Source organism: Xiphias gladius, chromosome 10 (assembly GCF_016859285.1).
Source record: "Xiphias gladius isolate SHS-SW01 ecotype Sanya breed wild chromosome 10, ASM1685928v1, whole genome shotgun sequence".
Lineage (NCBI taxonomy): Eukaryota > Metazoa > Chordata > Actinopteri > Istiophoriformes > Xiphiidae > Xiphias > Xiphias gladius.
In genome coordinates, this window is record NC_053409.1 from 339,785 (window position 1) to 358,042 (window position 18,258).

Genomic DNA, 18,258 nt, shown 5'->3' on the forward strand with positions numbered 1-18,258 from the left:
ACCATCCTCTTTTCATCTTCAGCTTTTTATTTTATAGACGGTGTGATGTTTGCTCCCAGAATTTGCTGGTATTTAATTGAATCCATTCTCCCCTCTACCAGTGAAATGTCCCCTTGCCACTGGCTGCAACACAAGCTCAAAGCATGATCGATCGACCCCTTTGTTTAACAGCTGGAGAGGTGTTCTATTCATGAAATTCTTCCTCCCTTTTTCTCCAAACACACCTTTGCTCATTGTGGCCAAAAAGTTCTATTTAACTTCATCAGTCCTTAAGACTTGTTTCCAAAATGCATCAGGCTCTTCTGATGCAGAATTTTGTGGTGAGGATGCAGGACAGGTTTTCTTCTGATGACTTCCATGAGGGTCATATTTGTACAGGTGTCGCTGCACAGTAAACAGTGCACCACCACTCCACAGTTCGGCTAAATCTTCCCGAAGGCCTTTTACAGTCAAGCGGGGGTTTTGATTTGTCTTTCTAGCAATCCTATGAGCACTTCTCTCAGAATGTTTTCTTGGTTTTCCAGACCTCAACTTGACCTCCACCGTTCCTTTTAACTCCCATTTCTTAATTACATTACGAAATGAGGCTATGAGTGCTGTGCAGCTGCTTAGAGGAGCCCAGGGCTGCTGATTGTTGAGACAAGGTTTTAGGGGTCAGAATATTTACAAAGCTTTGAAATTTGCATCACTTGGCCTTTCCTAATATTGCTTAAAATGTTGAAAAGAATGTTTAATTTTCAACCTTATGCCTTTTGGAGATCTGCTCATCTTTTACTCACTTAACCATTCACAGAAACGGAAATTTTGACCAAGGGTGCACAAACGCTTTCATGCCACTGTATGTAAAAGGCAGTTTTAGAGGAGTGATTGCAAAATGAATAATTCGATTTGGAATCCTTTAGTTAGTTGGTTTTACTTAAAATAATTTTCTATACTTGACAAAATTCATCAGTATTAAGTAAGTTGTCATGCAGTTCTCACCACCCATAGTCATGGCATGACTGGCTATCCTGTGGGGTGTGACGTACAGTATGACAGCATCATGCAAGGAGACAGGTAACCACACAACTCTGCCTGACCTGGTCTTGGTTAGTGATGCTCTTGGTAATGCTATATTTTAATTACCTATTTTATTCTAATATGTAAAGTAAATTCCCTGAATCTCATGTTATGCTGACGTTTTAAATAAATGCTTTGCAGTTATTAAAGGATAATATCCTACATTTATCTGGTCAACAAATTCCACGCGCAGACCTAAACTAACAATGAATTGATGCTAACAAGTCCTGTGTGTATTTACAGCCTGATGTAGCCTTATTCCTTTGAGCCATTGAGCTCCATTTTTTTTCCAAAAACTATTAAAACACGTAAGTGAGACACACGGTTGCACTGGGGCACATGTTCCTTCATCACCATGAACACATACATTGTAGTTTATTTAGCCTCAGTCCCACACACACACCGTCCCGCTTTCACAAATACTACAGCACCGAACGTGGATTAATCCTCCACTGTCCCCAACAAAGTCACTTTTTCCTCCTGTGTGAGTAAAATTTGCTGAAATCTGCAGCGGTAAACTCTTATAGGAAATTGCTGAGCCTTTTAAAAAAATTAAAGTACATATTAGTGAGCCGTTTTTAAGATTTTGCTCTTCAGTTGGAACCAGTGGGCTTGGGGCCTTGGAAAGCCACAGACAGAGTAAAGAATTCAGGAAGTGTTGAGGGGCACACAAACACATTTAGTTTTAGTCTTACAGAATAATCCTACAAAATAAATCTATCCTTTAAATAATTTTTCAAGCAAATGTTCATGTCAAACATACTAGGAACAAACATCCTCTGGGAAAGAAAAGGGGCCATGTAAGACTGCTAACAGGAGTATCATGAGAAATGAAGCATCTTTGTACTAAATAAATTCCTAAAAACAATGGAGTCACATCCAAGTTGTTAGCATCCAGTCAGTACTGTCAGGGAAATGTGTCCCAGTTGTTCTTCATTGTTCACCCAGTTGATGTGACATCCTTTCTGATGGTGGGGCTTCTAACCATCTCCTGTGTCTCCACTGACAGCAATCATCGACCTTTTCTTATCTGTGACTGGAAACAAAGAGTGTGTCACTGCTGGCTGCAAAAACTCAGAATGCAACATAGTGAAATGACCTGATCCTTTGAATAATGCAAGTTTTTTAGTCAAGTCAAAACACTTGAGTTCAAGTCGTCTTCTTCGTTGACTTTGAGTTGAAAAAATGTCCCAATGAGTTTTCCCTAAACCCATTAAATTAGGTTGTTAAAATGTTAAAAATATTTTAAGCGGAACCACAACAGTTTTTCACCTACGTCAGCAGGGGCCTTATATCGGTATCTCGTGACTGCACCTCTCTATGCACTGAGAGGCATGACGGAGAGCACACAGTTAAAGCACCCCAAATAAAAACCACTCAGTACTGAGTGAGGCTTAGAAAAACAAGAGCCATACACAGGTAGAAATGCAGGTAGATGAAAGAGCAGGGGGGGTTAACAGATCGTTATAATAGTTATCATTACAATTAAAATAAGTTCTCTTTCAAATCAAACATCTCAAGATATGAGTGTAAAGGTTTGTTCTTGCAAGTGCATTTATAACCTTTTTTTTTTTTTTTAAACTCAATCGAAGCTTACCATGTCATGTGATACGCTACTTCAGTGTACTTTAACAAGTATTTTTAAGACCACTACAGAAAATCCAAAGACCATTCAAATCCAGGATTTCACATTATAGACACAACCACTGACTGTTCCTGTAACAAACTCCCCAAAGTTTCAAACATTGATCATACACAGTCACAAAGATTCAACTTTAACTTTCAAACTAGTAGTAGCAAAGTCTTGTGATACACACACATTCTGTAATATGGTACAACAGTAATAGTATGTTTTGTTTAACCAAGCAGAGGATCAGTGTTTGAAGAAACGTGCTATTTTTCAGTAAGGTAGGAAGTGGGTTAATATTACACAAGATATGACATATTAATCACATTCAATTTGTTTGTGCCGCTTAAAGCAAAAATCCTCCCTCAGACACAAATGGATTCATTGCATTGTAGCAGATAGAGTCATGAGTTGTAATTATCCACTTTCCCTCTACCTGCCTTGTCTTCTTCTACTGAACCTCAACTGGTGATTTCCTTGTTTCCCAGAATGCTTTTCAACAATCTCCATTAAATTTAGGACGGTGCACACTGTCAGTAGTTGTTTATGTGTTTTTTTCCTTTGCTACACTATGATATGGAGTGGAGAGAGGAGGCTCTCCAACAAAACGCCAGGCTTCTTGACAGGACTGTGTAAAACATCCAGTCTGAACAAACTCACCAGTTTCCACCTCAGAATCTTGATCCACTCGTCTGCTTCCACACCCGTCTTTGCACAGAGATAAAATGTCCTCTCAGGAAACACCAGGCTGTGTACACACAGAGATATGGAGAGTCACTCAAGGAAAAGGAAGGGAAGGTTGTGCATTACAGTATATTATCCAGTTTTTACACACGAAAGTCATGCAAATCTAAAAAGTGGGCACAGGACCAAATATTTGCTTTGTCGTTTGCCTTTTGACTTGGGAGAGGGCTCTCTTCCTAGTTGTCTGCTGGTTACTTGTTAGTCAACAGTATGACGTTGCACAACAACTAACTCTAGAACAAAATGTGTTGCAGTGGTGGGTCCATGACCTTGTTGCCAGATCTGACCTTCAAGAGGGTGCTGGTCATATAAAAATTCTTTCTTTTTAATCTTTTGCTTAAAGGACACTTAATCATCATCATTTTTCAGAAACCTTGGCAGAGATTCATTTCATACTTAGGACATACTTCAGCTAAACTATGTCTCTCAAGTTCACTATTTTCAAATCTGTCTTAAAACAGTGTGAACAGGTTTTGAATGATGTAATCATTCCTCCTGTCCATACTGGCCATTAATAGACCCGTTGTACTCTGATAAAAAGACTCTACGTTAAGGAGTTACCTTATCCATCTATGGATTCAGTTGGCCAGGCCTGGTATTTCAATTGATGATGTGTGTTTTTTAGATCATTGTAGGTGTATGACCCCGGTAAGTTGATTAAAGGGTTTGTATTGGGTATATATACACATTCTTTTCATTTCAGCCATTAAAACCATTACAGCTGAATCTATGATCTCTCCAGATTAACAACAACAACAACAACCACAACCAACAAACAACAACAACAAAAGGCTTTAACTCCTGGGCTGTATTTAAGGCACTAATTATTACCCATGAGCCTCAGTGGCCATTGCTATTGAACAAAGTCAAGTAGAGCCATAAAATCAGGGTTGTAAAAAAACCTATTCAGAATACTTTGCTGCTTAACCTCTAACTTTACCCTTCATTCACAGGCCACTGTCACAGGAGGAAAGATAAGAGATGATACTGCAGGAACCTTGTTTGCCTGATGAAAAAATGATCACTTTCCTGCAGGATGAAATACGAAGGAGGAGGGGTTAAAAGGACTCTAAATCAAAATCAGCACCAGGATATTGTGTAAAAGGTACAGGGGGGGGTCAGTGGTGGTAATCTCTGTAAAGCCACTGCTGTCTTTCAGCTCATGGGCACTTCTCCTTCCCTCCCCGTTTCCTTCTGTTATTTAGCTGTTCAGACTTCCCCTTTTTTAAACAACACAAATGTCAGATTTTGTTGCCATGGGGAAGTAAAACTCAGAAAACCACCCACTGTTGCCTGGTGTGCGGCTACTGATCTGAAACACATTTTGTATACTACCTTTTGATATTGTTAGTGTCATCTGATACACATTGCACACATTTTGCTTTTATTATTTTTTCCCATATTGTATCCACATTACATTATCTCTTTATTATATTATATATACAGCACATGTTCCATTCCTTTTTTTGTGTGGCTGTTCAAATTCTGCTGTTATAATTCTTCATTTTTAAAGATATAGGGTTCCAGTTAACAATTATTTTTATTTATTAGGCTGTTATTATTTTTTGATCAAGTAATCATTTAGGCTATAAAAATTCAGAACATAGTAATGCAATTTAAATACCAATTTAAAATACAATACCATAAAAATGCAATTTCCATTAGCCCAAGATGACTTATTCAGATGTTTTGTTTTGTCCGACCAACTGTCCAAAACCCTCATGTTGGGGTTGAAGACTCATGTTACTATCAGAGAAGACTGAAGAAGAAGACTGAAGAAACAGCAAATATTCACATAAGACCAGCTGGAACTAGTAACTTATGGCATTTTTGCTTACAAATGACTCCAAGGATTAATTGATTATTAATTATTGCAATTGTTTTTTTAAAGAGATACTCCCTATTTTGTGTTCTGAGTTCCCATAAATTTCTCCTCAGTTTTAGGTGATGTAACTCAACACACTGAGTTTAACATGGGAGTTCATTCTTGACCATGGAATCAGTATGTGTGGCAAAATTTCTCAATTCAAGACAGCTGTTTCAGAACAGATCTCACAGTCTCCATCAGCGCATAGAAAGGCCTCAGGTCTCATCATATTACCAAAGTATAAAATAAAGACCGTGAGCTGAAAATGAAAGCTCAGAAAAAGATAGTGAGTAGACCTTGAGTTGAGATTTTTTTCACACTAAAAATTAGTGTTTATTTGGACTGAAGGTTGATAGTTGACAGAGCTATCGATCATCGACTTCAGTAATTTAATCGATACACTGCTGAGATTTAGCAAGGATGGATTATAAAGTGAACCAAGTGGGCAAAGCTGGAAAAGACCCAGACCTCCAGGGGCCCCAAAAGCAAGGTTCACTGTGTGTCTGTTCGTTGTTGGAAATTTGATTAACTGCAAATTTGTTTGGGTACTTGCACCTCTAACATTCACATCAAGCTGGCTCCTGCATTATTACATAATTTGTGAGGCACTGTCTTCTAAACTAAAAACTAAATCTAGTTCTAACACCTTTATTTTACAGTCTTTGTTCAAGTAAAGAATAACAGGTTAACCTGGCCATATCTACTACTCCAAACAAAACCAAAATGTTTGTGGTTTAACAGGCATAGTGTCAGGTTTGTGATTTAAAAAGTGTACCAAATCAGGCTGGCAGGTCAGCCAAACATTGAAAGTTCACTTCACAAGGTGAAGACTTACCTACATGGCCTCCGCCACTTCCAGTTTACCATTGTGGGTGTGTAAACCCAAGCTAGCGAGCATGTTACTTGTCAGCAAACATTGTGTAAATGAGCAACATTTACACATTACACATTTACAGGTTTTCCAACAATTTACATGGCTTTGTACCAAACAGCACTACAGTTTAGTTTACTTAAGTTTTATCTCTTGTGGGTCCCAGTGCAATCTGAATCACTAAAGTAGCATTGTATGTAATGGGATACAACAAGTGAATCCATCAGCATTGTCCTTTAAATGCACACTTTTTCTTTATTCTAATTAATCAATACCACGATGTGGGCCTAAGCCACTACTACTACTAATACAACAGTCCAGTTCAGCCAAATAATAGGAGGCAGATTTTACTTCATTTTAAATGAAAAGTATTGCACATGTGGTTGGGTTACATCTTCCACATTTCTTCATACAAATTCCTGATGGTACAATTTCTCAGTGCTGATCAATGACTGACCATCACTTACCAGAAGCAGTTGACTCTGTCCTGAGAATAGTCAAACTGGACTGCAGAGCAGGCTCGAAGATCCAGGGTTCGAATGGGCTCCTCACACTGCAACAGAGACACACAACAACTTACACATACACACCACAAGCTCAAAGTGTTTGTCACAATAAATGCAATTGCTGTAGCCACATACTGTATTCAAAAATCCAAAAGTAAAGTTGAGAAATAGCACATTAAGCACACAGTGTCCCACAGCTGAAGAGAGTCTCACCATTTTGTCTTTAAAGTATCTGAGTTCATATCTGTTGAGTGTAAACCACCTCTGCTTCCAGTTCTGCAAAAAGGTTTAAAAGTGGATGTGTTTTAAATATCACGCCCATCAATGGTCTGTGTTCAAAACTGAAGCACACATTTCTGCTCCACTACAGTTACATAACATTTTCAACTGCAATCACATGCGTACAACTGAAAACAGGTTTCCTGTTAAAAGCTGATTTGTATTCAGACACAATGAGGTGTAGGGCTCCTATAGTTCAACTGCGCTCACCTTCACAAATGCTCCTTGTTTCACCAGATAGCCTTCCTTTGTGCCCAGCTGAAAAGACATTCATGTTGGTAGAAAAATGATTCTTTTAGTGAGTCAAGTATTGACTTTCAAAGATAATTCTGCCTCTTACAACCTGGATCTGGGCCAAAATCATCTTAACTCAAGGTCCATTTACTAGCTTTTTTGAGCTTTCAACCACATCTCACAGTTCTTCATCAGTGAATGAAGTTGTTGGCTCATTTGTCGTCGGGTTGGTTCAGTGAGTTCAGTCCAGTCATCCTGTGACTGAAGTATGGAATTCCTGTCCCATGATAACAGCTGCTTGTGTGTGGGGATAAATGGTAACCTCTGACTTTGTTCAAAGATGCTCTCTGCTATCAGATGTGAATGTCCTCCTTGATCTTTCTCTGGTCATCCCTGACTCCCAGCTGATGACCTTTGACCTCTTCCCGGTAGATGCTGTGAGTGGTTTTGGTCAAAGACAGATGATGGTGTCTGTTTTTGCTTTCCAGGATTTGTGCTGTTTCACTGATGTAGTGTACCTAACAGCTGTCTTCTTCTGTCTTCCTCTCAGGGCGGACGCTCTTGTCAGCCGTCACATGAACGCAGGTGTCTAGAAATGGTAGTTTACCATCCTATTCTCAATAGTCACACATCAAGGGTGACCTGATGTTTTTAATGTGTTAGGTGAAGCTGTCAGTCCTGGAGCACTGCAGTTTGAAGAAACTGGTACCAGCAATCTATTCAAAATGTTCCCTGTACAAGTTGTTCAAGTTGTAGAAATTGTCTTTGTACAAGAAATAAATTGTCTCAAGACACAACTCAAGTAGGTAGTAGACAACTGAGCCATAAGTCCCTTGCTGGCCAAGACTGAGAGATGTGGTTGAAAGCTGAGCTCCAGCTTGTGGCGCCCCAATAGCCACATGGTTAAGGAGCATACCAAGGAACCGCAATGTCCTCAGTCCCACTTATGGCCGGAGACCAGAGGACCCTCATTGTATGTCATACCCCTCTCCTTCCCCACATTTCCTGTATGTCTCTGTGCTGAAAATTGAAATAAAGAATGCCATAAAAAATCTTTGAATAAAAAAAAGAAAAGAGAAAGCTCAGCTCCGGCTGGCTCGTTTTTAATTGAAAACCCTTTAAAATGGTCTTAAATACAGTATGTACTTGATGACTGCATATATGATATAATGTTTAAAGACTAAACTTCGTATAGGAGGCAGAAACTCATCATTTTCACCAGCTGATTATCCATGTGGAGGACATGGAAATAAATGAGCAGCATGGTTTGTGTATGTCAGGGTAGAGCTAGTTATAGCTAATAATATGATACTGTATTAAAAATTGTAATGCAATTCATTCTAACAACCGTAATGTCTAAACTCCAATATACTAGAATTTTGGCTCTCACAGTGGATATGTTAGTCTTGAACAGATATTTTTCTAAAGTAACCTGTAACCTCTCAAAATAATATAGTAAGCTACTAATATGCCCATTCTAGTATCTCTTACTACTGTTGGTCGTCGTAAACTAGTTATCTGGCCATGGTCAGGTTAGCAGCTTACGTTAGAGACGACAAACTTGACACTTTGGTCTTGTATTTATGGTTTTGGAAAGGGGAAAAAATAAGACACCACCCTCCAAATTCTTCACATGCAGAGAATTGTCCTTATTAGAGCCCGATGCACACTGCTTCATACGTGGGGAAATCCAAAGCTCGACAGACCTGCCATGCTCAGTTACGGTTGCTAAGATATGATTGGACAATTGCTTTTTGATGGCGGGTGTAGTGAAGAGTCTGTTATTTGGGTTAGTTGCCTGTCATCACAACTGCTAGCAATTATAAATATAATACCACTGTTGTAATAATTCAGAATTATCTTTTAAAATTGACTTGCAAAGAAAGTTGAATTTGAATCACATCACTGGGGTATTTTGGTATTTTTGATATCATCTGCTCACAGGTGTCATACCGATGGTGCATTCGCCACAAGATCATTTTCTGTGCGGCCTGTCTGTATGGCTGTGTGAACTCGCACAGACTCGTAGATGGATGGCTCCTCCACACGCCATGGGTACGGACACTTCAGTACAATAAGGGTTCCTGGTATGGAGGCAGAGGGGAGGTCACAGGTCTGACTACCTGACATTAAAATGCAGAAGAAAAGAATATCCAACAACAAAACAGACATGTATGGGGACTTTCTCTTGTTGCACTGGAAAATGTGTAGTGGAGATTTCATAACAATGCTGGGGTGTGTTGCAGTGTTTCACGTGTGTCATGTGTGTAGCATGCAACACTGTAAAATCAAAAGCAAAAAACAAAGAAGTGCGCAGTAGGTTTTAAGCAATCTTGCTTGCTGCACCGCGGTATGTCCCTAGTTAATCCAGATTTTCTTCATTTTAGACTTGAAGAGTTGTTGCAGAGTTATGCAATAACTTCCTCTATAATGAAGAATGAAGAATATAATGAACATTCTTATTTGTTTAATAACTAGACTGCACGTACATAGCACTTTTCTAGTCTTATGGACCACTCAAAGCACTTTACACTACTGCTACATTCACCCATTCACACACACACATTCATACAGCGCTTTGCAAAACAAACAGCACTTTCTACACACACACAAACACACCTATGATACATTGGGGGAAATTTGGGGTTCAGTATTTTGCCCAATATCACTTTGTAATGCCGACTGGAGCGGGGATTGAACCAAAGACCTTCCATTTAGTGGACGAACCCTCTCTACCTCCTGGGCCGCAACTGCCCCGGTGTAAATTTTTTTCAGTTGTACAGTACTATGTTAAATATTCAAGTCCCCCAGTCTTATACTTTTCCTAAAATTGTGTTATGTAGCACCCTGATTGTTAAAAATAGTCATGATAAAATCTGATTAAAAACAGGGGCATTTAAACCTATAAGTGCATGGGTGTAAAATTCACCCCCCGCAGAATGCATTTATTTTCATGCAGTTTATGTTTGAATATTCTATGTTGCTAGGCAACAGCATTTGTTACAGTGTTTTATCTGACAGAACTGTGTCAGGTAATAACTCCTTATAGCCTATGGTGGATAAGAGAAAGTGATTCATGGATGCCAAACAGGCATTAGAGTAACTGAATGCAGTGAGTGATGGGGATTCGGATGGTGGGGAGATCTCAGGACTGAGCCATGTTTTATGGGTAGGTTCTGTATCAGCGATCAAGGTCTCAGGGAAAAATGAGGCCGTCCGACCCTTCACTTCAAGACAGGTCTTCTGCAGTACTTGTAGAAAGTAAGCATGGATATGCTTTGCATTTGCATTCATTTTCATTAGTCAATCAAGATAGCACTGTTATAATTAGACCTATTAACCTATTATCTAACGACAGCCTATGGTACCCTTATCTCAATAACTCAATTAGGCCATTTTTGGCTACATAATGCATCAATGGGTATTTCTTTCACATCATCTGTGATAGCCTGTGTGGCTTGAATTTGGTTTACATTCCAGAACCAGACTATAGTCTGTTTATTGTTATTACAATGGTTCATTATCATCAATTTAGACTACTTTGGTCAGTAACATATCAAAGGTTATCTCATTATGTGATGAAGGTTGTTTTTTATTATATCACACCAACCAAATATGTCTCCATGGAAAAAAAAGGATAAGGCTGGTTACTTTTTGTGTATTTTTCTTATTGTCAGCAAAAACAGGTACTGAGCGCTTCATTTTCTAATGCTAACTTTGCACAAGTTGAAAAGGCAAAGAAAAAGTTTTGATTGGCTACAAGATGAACTGTGTTTCCACGCGTGCTCAGTGGCCCCTGCCTCACAGAGGCTCTTCCCCAGAGCCTGTGAAAGTGATCGGCGTTATCAGTCTGGAAGCAGTTTCTAAATAAACCACAGTGCACTTATTTTTCCCAATGAAGGAAAATGTCACCCGGTGTTTTTTTAATAGTTTTTAAACAACAGTGGAGCCTTGTGGCTCAGAGGAATAAGATATATCAGATTTGGATACACGGACGATACTTGTTGATAGGATATATTCATTGTTGGTTTTGGTTTTTTCATGGGATTTGCTGACAATAAGAAAAATACGGGAACTCCCCAGCCTTATCCTTTAATATCCAAACCCCAACATGTTACATCTCTAAAAAGGCCAAGATGTCTTCAATCAGGAACAAGAGGTTTAAGCCAACAGTATGTATGGCCTCCTGTTTTTAGCAAAGATTGGCAGACCTTAACCCCAGCCATGGCTCAAATCTAAACCTGTAGCTGCAGGTTAAGAAATGAGCTGCTGAACGTGTATGGTATGCCAATGCTGCCTGGTCCCAGGTGGGCTTTGGGTAGTTACTTTGATTTGGAAAAAAAATGCACCACATAAGCTAAGAGCACCTGGCTGCAGACCAAATGGCGGACCTCCGCAAGAGGCACATCCACAGTTGACAGGAAATCTTGTGACCTCAGCAGTGGAAGTTGGTCTTCACAGATTTAAAAAAATATATAAAGTTTATTCATTAGAAATATATTTTAAAACTTAATTTACTCTTTTAAAGGCTTTATACAGTATTTTAAATTAAGTTTGCAATTAGTGTAGATTTTAAAAATGGACAGATATTAAGTTAATTCAATTAAGTCTTTAAAAGTCGCCGATTCTTTTAAATGTTTTATGTAATATTTAAACTAAATTTTTTATTAAACAATTTCTTCTAAACAACTGATTACAGAATGTGAATAGGCTGTGCCTAGCTGAAACTGAAAGACAGTGACTATTAGCTCTTGTACCGCATCCTCTGTTGTCAAAATCAAAACAAACCCAGTTGTGATGTTACAGACATAAACACACATCTTTTATGTTTGGGGACAAATGGACCCCAGCAATTTAAACCTACAAAAAATTACTGTAACTTCTGCAAGGAACACATAGTTCAGAATCAGAATACTTTTATTGGCCCAGTAGTGTATATTTGCACATTCAAGGAATTTAGTTTGGTGGTTAGATTTGTACATTTAAAGACAGGAAGAATAAAACCCAATGTAAACCAGTAAAAACCGTGTCTTAAAAAAACATAATAGGAGGGTTAAAACTGTCTCCCTCTGGCCATGGTGACCTCTGCTTGGTACCGGATTTGTCCTTGGGCCTCCAGGATTTTGATGGTACTCTGAAAAACAATTAGCAAATGATCCAATCATTCCTTGTGCCGTCCTAGATGGTGCACTTTTTTCCACAGGGGTAAAGACTGACCACACTAACCCTGTAATAACCTTCACGTTCTCAGTAAAATTCCTGAAAAGACAGTTGACAAACAATTACACTATTACTTATCCACTAATAATATCTATAATGGTTTACAAAGCTCTCACTGGCACCAAAAGCTTTGTACACAACAATACAGTATCCACTTTAAACTCATTTAAATTCAGTATTGATTGAAGTTACACAAATATTTTAAAACGCGTCACATGGCCTGCAACAACGAGTGAAAAATTGCTAACATTGAATGCTTGGAGCCACTAAAACTTTGAAATGTCTTTTCTGGTATCGGTATACCCATCCTCGCTAGATTCTTCCATATATTAAGGTTTGATAGACAACATTGAATAAAACCTTGGAAAAACAAAAACTTTTAAAAGATCCCAAGTAGACTCTGTATCTTACCCCTGTGAAATCCTCCTGCCTTTTCGTCTTTTTCATCCACAAGTGGACTTCACACATGTGCAATGCAGATGTTCTCGCACAAACAATATGAAGAAGACCAACTTCCACTGCTGAGGTCACACGATTTCCTGTTAACTGTGGAGGTGCCTCTTGCGGAGGTCCGCCATTTTGTCTGCATCCAGGTCCCTCTCACTTAAGCAGTATCAGTTGAAATAATGAAGGCCTTGAAATCGTTTGGCCTTAGAAATTTTGACATCTCTGTTAGACCGGGCCACCAGATCAAAGCAGGACTCACCTTAGGGCCCTTATCATGTCAGTAGAAAGTATGATGTAGTGGGTCATATTCCCAATTAAATGTTTAAATTAATCAAATGACCACAAACCAGTTGACACACAGTGAATCTGCTAACATGCAGTAAGCTAGGTAGTACAGATCTGAAGTTCTGCATACCTGTGTCACTCCCCAGCAGAGGCTGGTTAGCAAAGTGGTTGACAAAGTCTTGAAGTGTTGCAAACTGGTTAAACCCAAACACATAGCCGTTGTCTTTGCGTGTCACGTGAAAATGCTTGACTGAATCCTTCGCCCTGACAAACAAACGACATGGAATGATGCACTGTCAAAGTCATATACCTGCAAAATAGTAGCCTGCACAGTAATCTTTGAAAACTTGCTACAGTGGGACATTTCCAGTGGAAGGCAGATCATGGCCCATCCATCCCTAGCTGAATTTAGAATATCTACCTTGAGAACTTGAGATTTTGCACAATATAAAATTTATTTTTCATTTAACAAATGAAGCCAAAGGTTGTATTAAGTGTTTTCTAAATGTTTTCTAAACATCCGTAATCAAGCAGCCATACATGAACGTTTCCCAAATAAAACACAGTCTATAACTGGCCACATGGTGTTCTGAACTATCGGATCAAAGAATAAATAAAGAAGTTTATGAATCTGATAAGGCATTCAATGCCAACTTTTGGTACTTGACAGTTTTCAATATTTGTAAACTAACATTAACTAACACAGCTGTATTTATGTCCGTTAAAATGATGGTGTTATAGGCAAACTGACCTGACAGACAGGGCAAAGCAGCCTGGTCCCTCATTACTGTTTCTCAGGAGATAACTTCCATCAGTCCCATTGGACAAGAGAAGGGCCTCTGCAGCATGGCGGGACAGGTCATAGTGGTACCACCTTCAACAAAGAAAATAGGAAATAACCAATACCTCAATACTGTGGTGAGCCGAGAACCAATCTTGATCTGTTACATTTCTTGTGAAAAAAGGAGATTCATTTACATTGTCATATTCTTTGGGGAAAAAATGATCATAAAATGATACACCGGCTCAACCCAAACAGTGTGTCTGAGCCATGTAGTGCCTCTGGGCTTTCTCTCCCTTTCTCCTCCGTATTTTCTGTGAGAGATGTACAGCACACTGCCTGTTTCAAAGTTTTTGCTGCTCACTGTGGAATGTACACTGTTCCACATCAGTCACTTGAACACAGCGATGAGAAACAGGAAAGTCCACGTTTACTTGCATCGAGATGAGCCGCAAGCATAATTTCATGTCCCGAGTACAGCTGAAGTCTAGTTAAGTTTAAAAATATTAACATTATTATTAAGGATGCAGACCTTCTGTAGGGTAATGTGGAGGGCCCGGTGCACACCACCAAATTCGGAAACATGCTAACGCCAGTCAGTCGCAATAGCTGTTCACTACCTTCTGGATCTCAGGATTGTGCGTCGCCTAAGTCAACAGAGTTTTATTAAAGAAGGGGGAAAAAGCTCTCCAACCTAATGAGCTTGCTAAATGACTGCTTGGCTACTGTGCTAGCGGTTAGCTTGCTAGATACAGCAGTTTGCCAGCCAAGCTTCTAGAGCCACATATTTTGTGAAGATGTGTGCCACTTTCTGGTGTGACTGGTGTGATTATTCTGACACTGTAGAATTGTATTGTACTGAATGGGATGTAAACCACCTGAAGCACTATTGTATTCACTGGATTGTGGCAGGTTGAAAAACGAACTCGTGAACATAATTCTAAACCTTGAGATGAGATATTTTGTCCCAAGTTAAGATGAGAATATACAGTCATGCAGCCAAAAGACCAAAACTTGAAATTACATGTTTTTGTCTTGAAACGTCAGAGCTGAAAATAAATGTCAAAGCAAAGTGGAGGTCCTGTAACAGACATGTCCCTTGTATCTAGCTGAGTATAACCCCAGATAAGATAAAATTGCTTATTCATACAAGGCGAGTTACTGAACTTGAATTAAATCAAACAGCCTTGCATAGTCAGCAGTAGATGATTCCATCCGTACTCAAAACAGGTCAGACTAGATTATCTCATTTAGACAAAGAGTTTTTGCTCTGTATTAAACAATCTAAGTGATGTTCATTGTAATGACCTGTATTCCACTGCTATGCATTACATCAGACAAAACATGGGGAAACATTTCACTGCCATTGTCTTGTATAATGTGTGTGTGTGACAAACAAACCTTGAGCTTTGAAAGAAACTCTCCAAATGTGTAAAAAAAAAATTTCAATAACTTGAGCATTAAAGTTCATTCTTGACTTTGGAAATAGTAGTTTGACGAAACAATCTTAACTCAAGGTTCACTTACTTCCAGAGTTCACAGTCATCAACGGATGGACACTACTGGTGAAGACCATGAGATGTAGTTGAAAGCTCTAGAAGAAAAGCTTTTAATTACGGTTTGCTCTTAATGATTAATTTGGACAAAATAATTCTTTAAAACAATAATGGGATATGATCATATCGTCATGATACAATTCCTCTTGCTATCATACTGATTTACAGCCCAGCCCTAGCAGGAAAGTGTCTCTATCTTTGCCTTATGTGCTGCACTTGAAACTATTTGCAGGTACATTTTGGCCTTAATCTATGTGGAAGAAAAGACCTTCCAGATGTTTTCAGAGGAAATGGAGATGATTTTTGGTCTTAAACAAACCTCAGACTGTAAGACATGTAGAGGAAATCAGTAAACGGATGTTAAACTTCATTATTTGCATTAAGAGTTGCTGAGAATGTGTGAAAAAAATTCTTATTTAGAGGAAGCTGAAGGAACTGCTGCTTCTGTGGGTTTTTGCTTTGGTAACCTTTTTGTTTCACAGCCTGACAGGCCAAACTATAGTTATTAAGAGACATGGAAAGAAATCAGCTAAGGTGGATTCACTGTCAGAGTGGGAAGAGAAATATTTGATGATCATTGTGATTCAAAGGTTTTTCTTCTTTCCAAACTGTATTTATTCCAACACCACCAAGTCATTTTAACAGAGCCAGGGATATTCGTCAATCTAAAAGATTGGTTCAAAACTAGTGGTTTTTGCATCTTTCCTCTTATTTGTAGAGAAAGATTAAATCAATATGTTCAATAGTTCGATTTTCCCCCTTGATGTTTGCTTTTATCACAGTTGACCCAAACAACATGGTATGTCAACACATATCAATTCTGATCTTTTAATGTCTGAGTTTGGCCTGTTGCAACTAATGGAACCATGGTGACTCCAAGAAGGTCACTGTAACACCCCAAAGCAAGCTGAGGACATAGAGATCTTGTGCTCTGTATTTTTTCTGGCAGCTTTGGTTTTCACCAACCTGTGGGAGTTTACATCTTACAGGGAACACATGGACGTGTCGTGGTGGTCTAGTGGTTAGGAGACATACCATAAAATTGTAACACCGCTATAGCCACAAGCTCTTACTGGGAGTCTGTAAACATAGCCAGGGGATTATGAACAGCGCAATGATTGTGTGGATGTTCTGTGTGTTTCTGTACAGCTAATGTTATCAATCCTGAAGCACAAAAAGTTCACGCCTCCCCAGAAAACACTGTTTAAATCAAATGGGCCATCAGAGCTCACCTGTCTGTCTATCTGTGTTTCTCAGGCTGCTGCTGACTGAATTTTCGCAATAAAATGATGCCTGACATTAACAAACAAACCAGTTGGACAAGCGGTGGCTAATTTATTTTATAAATAATGTTCAAATGGGTCTTAATGACCCATGTGCAGTAAGAACTCCGCTCCTGATCCACCCATGGAATGGTCAGCTAAAATCAGCTCTTACTTACTCTTTAGTTCTTCTTGAAAAAGGACCTGGTGTCTTAATTGGCTTTGGGAAGAATCCCCGCCTCACAAATTTGCAAACACTTAACCATGTTAATTTTCTCCAGGGAAGACCGTTTCAATCCTGTGACACTTGAAACCTTTAATCTATGAATACTTACCGTTTCAGATTCACCACCTCTCATCATCGACCCCACCACTGCTGCTGCCAGGGTGCAGCTGCTCAACAATGCGTTATGCAGTTTGAAGTTGAGGGTTGCCAGATCATAACCGAGTATGCCCCATATCCCAGGGTTTCACTCGTAATTAGATTAACCAACATTTTGAAGAAACCTCACAAGCCGGGCAGCTCTGCATAGATCCTGCCGGTAACACGGAGGGGAGTTAAAATGGCCAGACGGTTTCAGTAACACCTTGACATTGGGAGGGACCTGCCCCTGCTGTCCATACCCAAATCTACACCCGGACTGCGTGTGTTGTGGGAATATGTTGATTAACACAGACTAAATTCAAACAATTTCCCGATCTCTTCCTCGTAATTTCTATTGGTCTGTATGTTGTCATTTATAGATGTAACTTTGCCGTCACAACCTCTTCAACTCAGTCGAGTGGTGGAAACAAAGGAGAGGTAAGAATTTATGGCACTATAATGCCAGGAAATATACAGAACATACGTTGTAAGACCTGTACATACATTTGTGGATAAGTAACAATACTTTAATTGCATGATTTTGGTACCGAGTCTGGTACAGTTTGTCAATAGGTGCCCGTGACTGCTTTGCTTCTAGCAGCTCATCACTTTCTTATAACAGGTGAAAGGCAGAGGAGAGCCTCACCTTCAAGTATCAACAGTCACAGACAGTCTTACCCCAAAGTCTCCAATTCATCGCTCACGTCCTCGGACGCATCGCTGTAGAAACTCATGTCTCCAGAAGTGTTCAGTCAGCGTTCGGTGACCATCTGAGCGCAGCAGCCAGGCAGAAGTGAAAGCTGTCAGCTAAAGTCAGACACGCCTAAGAGGAAGTACGCCTCACTGAGACGTATTTGTAATGCTAGTGCGTTGTCCCTTGACATTCATGCTTCTGACAGGCGTGGATTTCCATGCCAGTAACAGCTGGCAGCTCCAGCAGACTCTTTGTGACCTTCTGTAAATTTTGTTTCCCAACATGGTCAAATGCTGTCCAACCCATCAGTAGCCTACAGTGAGTTCAGCACAGACTGTTTTTTTAGAGAAATAATTTGGGATATAAAACGGCAAACAAATGAACAATCAATCAGACAATATCATATATGTTGCATATTTTTAAAAAAAGTAGCTCCCAGGTTGGCCATGCTCAGCTGGTACT

The 18,258-nt window shown here is 39.4% G+C and overlaps 1 protein-coding gene across 2 annotated transcripts; it reads right to left on the bottom strand.

Moving 5' to 3' along the window:
- Positions 1–278: 278 nt before the first annotated feature.
- On the bottom strand, positions 279–17,895 carry dapp1 (dual adaptor of phosphotyrosine and 3-phosphoinositides). 2 transcript variants are annotated; one of them, XM_040137493.1, is made up of 9 exons: positions 17,781–17,895; positions 13,891–14,013; positions 13,270–13,403; positions 9,141–9,271; positions 7,164–7,211; positions 6,888–6,950; positions 6,636–6,721; positions 3,347–3,434; positions 279–2,095 (listed from the first exon to the last, which is right to left on the bottom strand). In XM_040137493.1, exons 1-9 carry the CDS (start codon positions 17,834–17,836, stop codon positions 2,072–2,074), a joined length of 753 nt encoding a protein of 250 aa, XP_039993427.1. In that variant the 5' UTR covers positions 17,837–17,895; the 3' UTR covers positions 279–2,071. The 2 variants fall into 2 exon arrangements, with proteins under 2 accessions (XP_039993427.1, XP_039993426.1); XM_040137492.1 differs by having other exon boundaries at positions 6,810–6,950.
- Between the last annotated feature and the right edge of the window lie 363 nt (positions 17,896–18,258).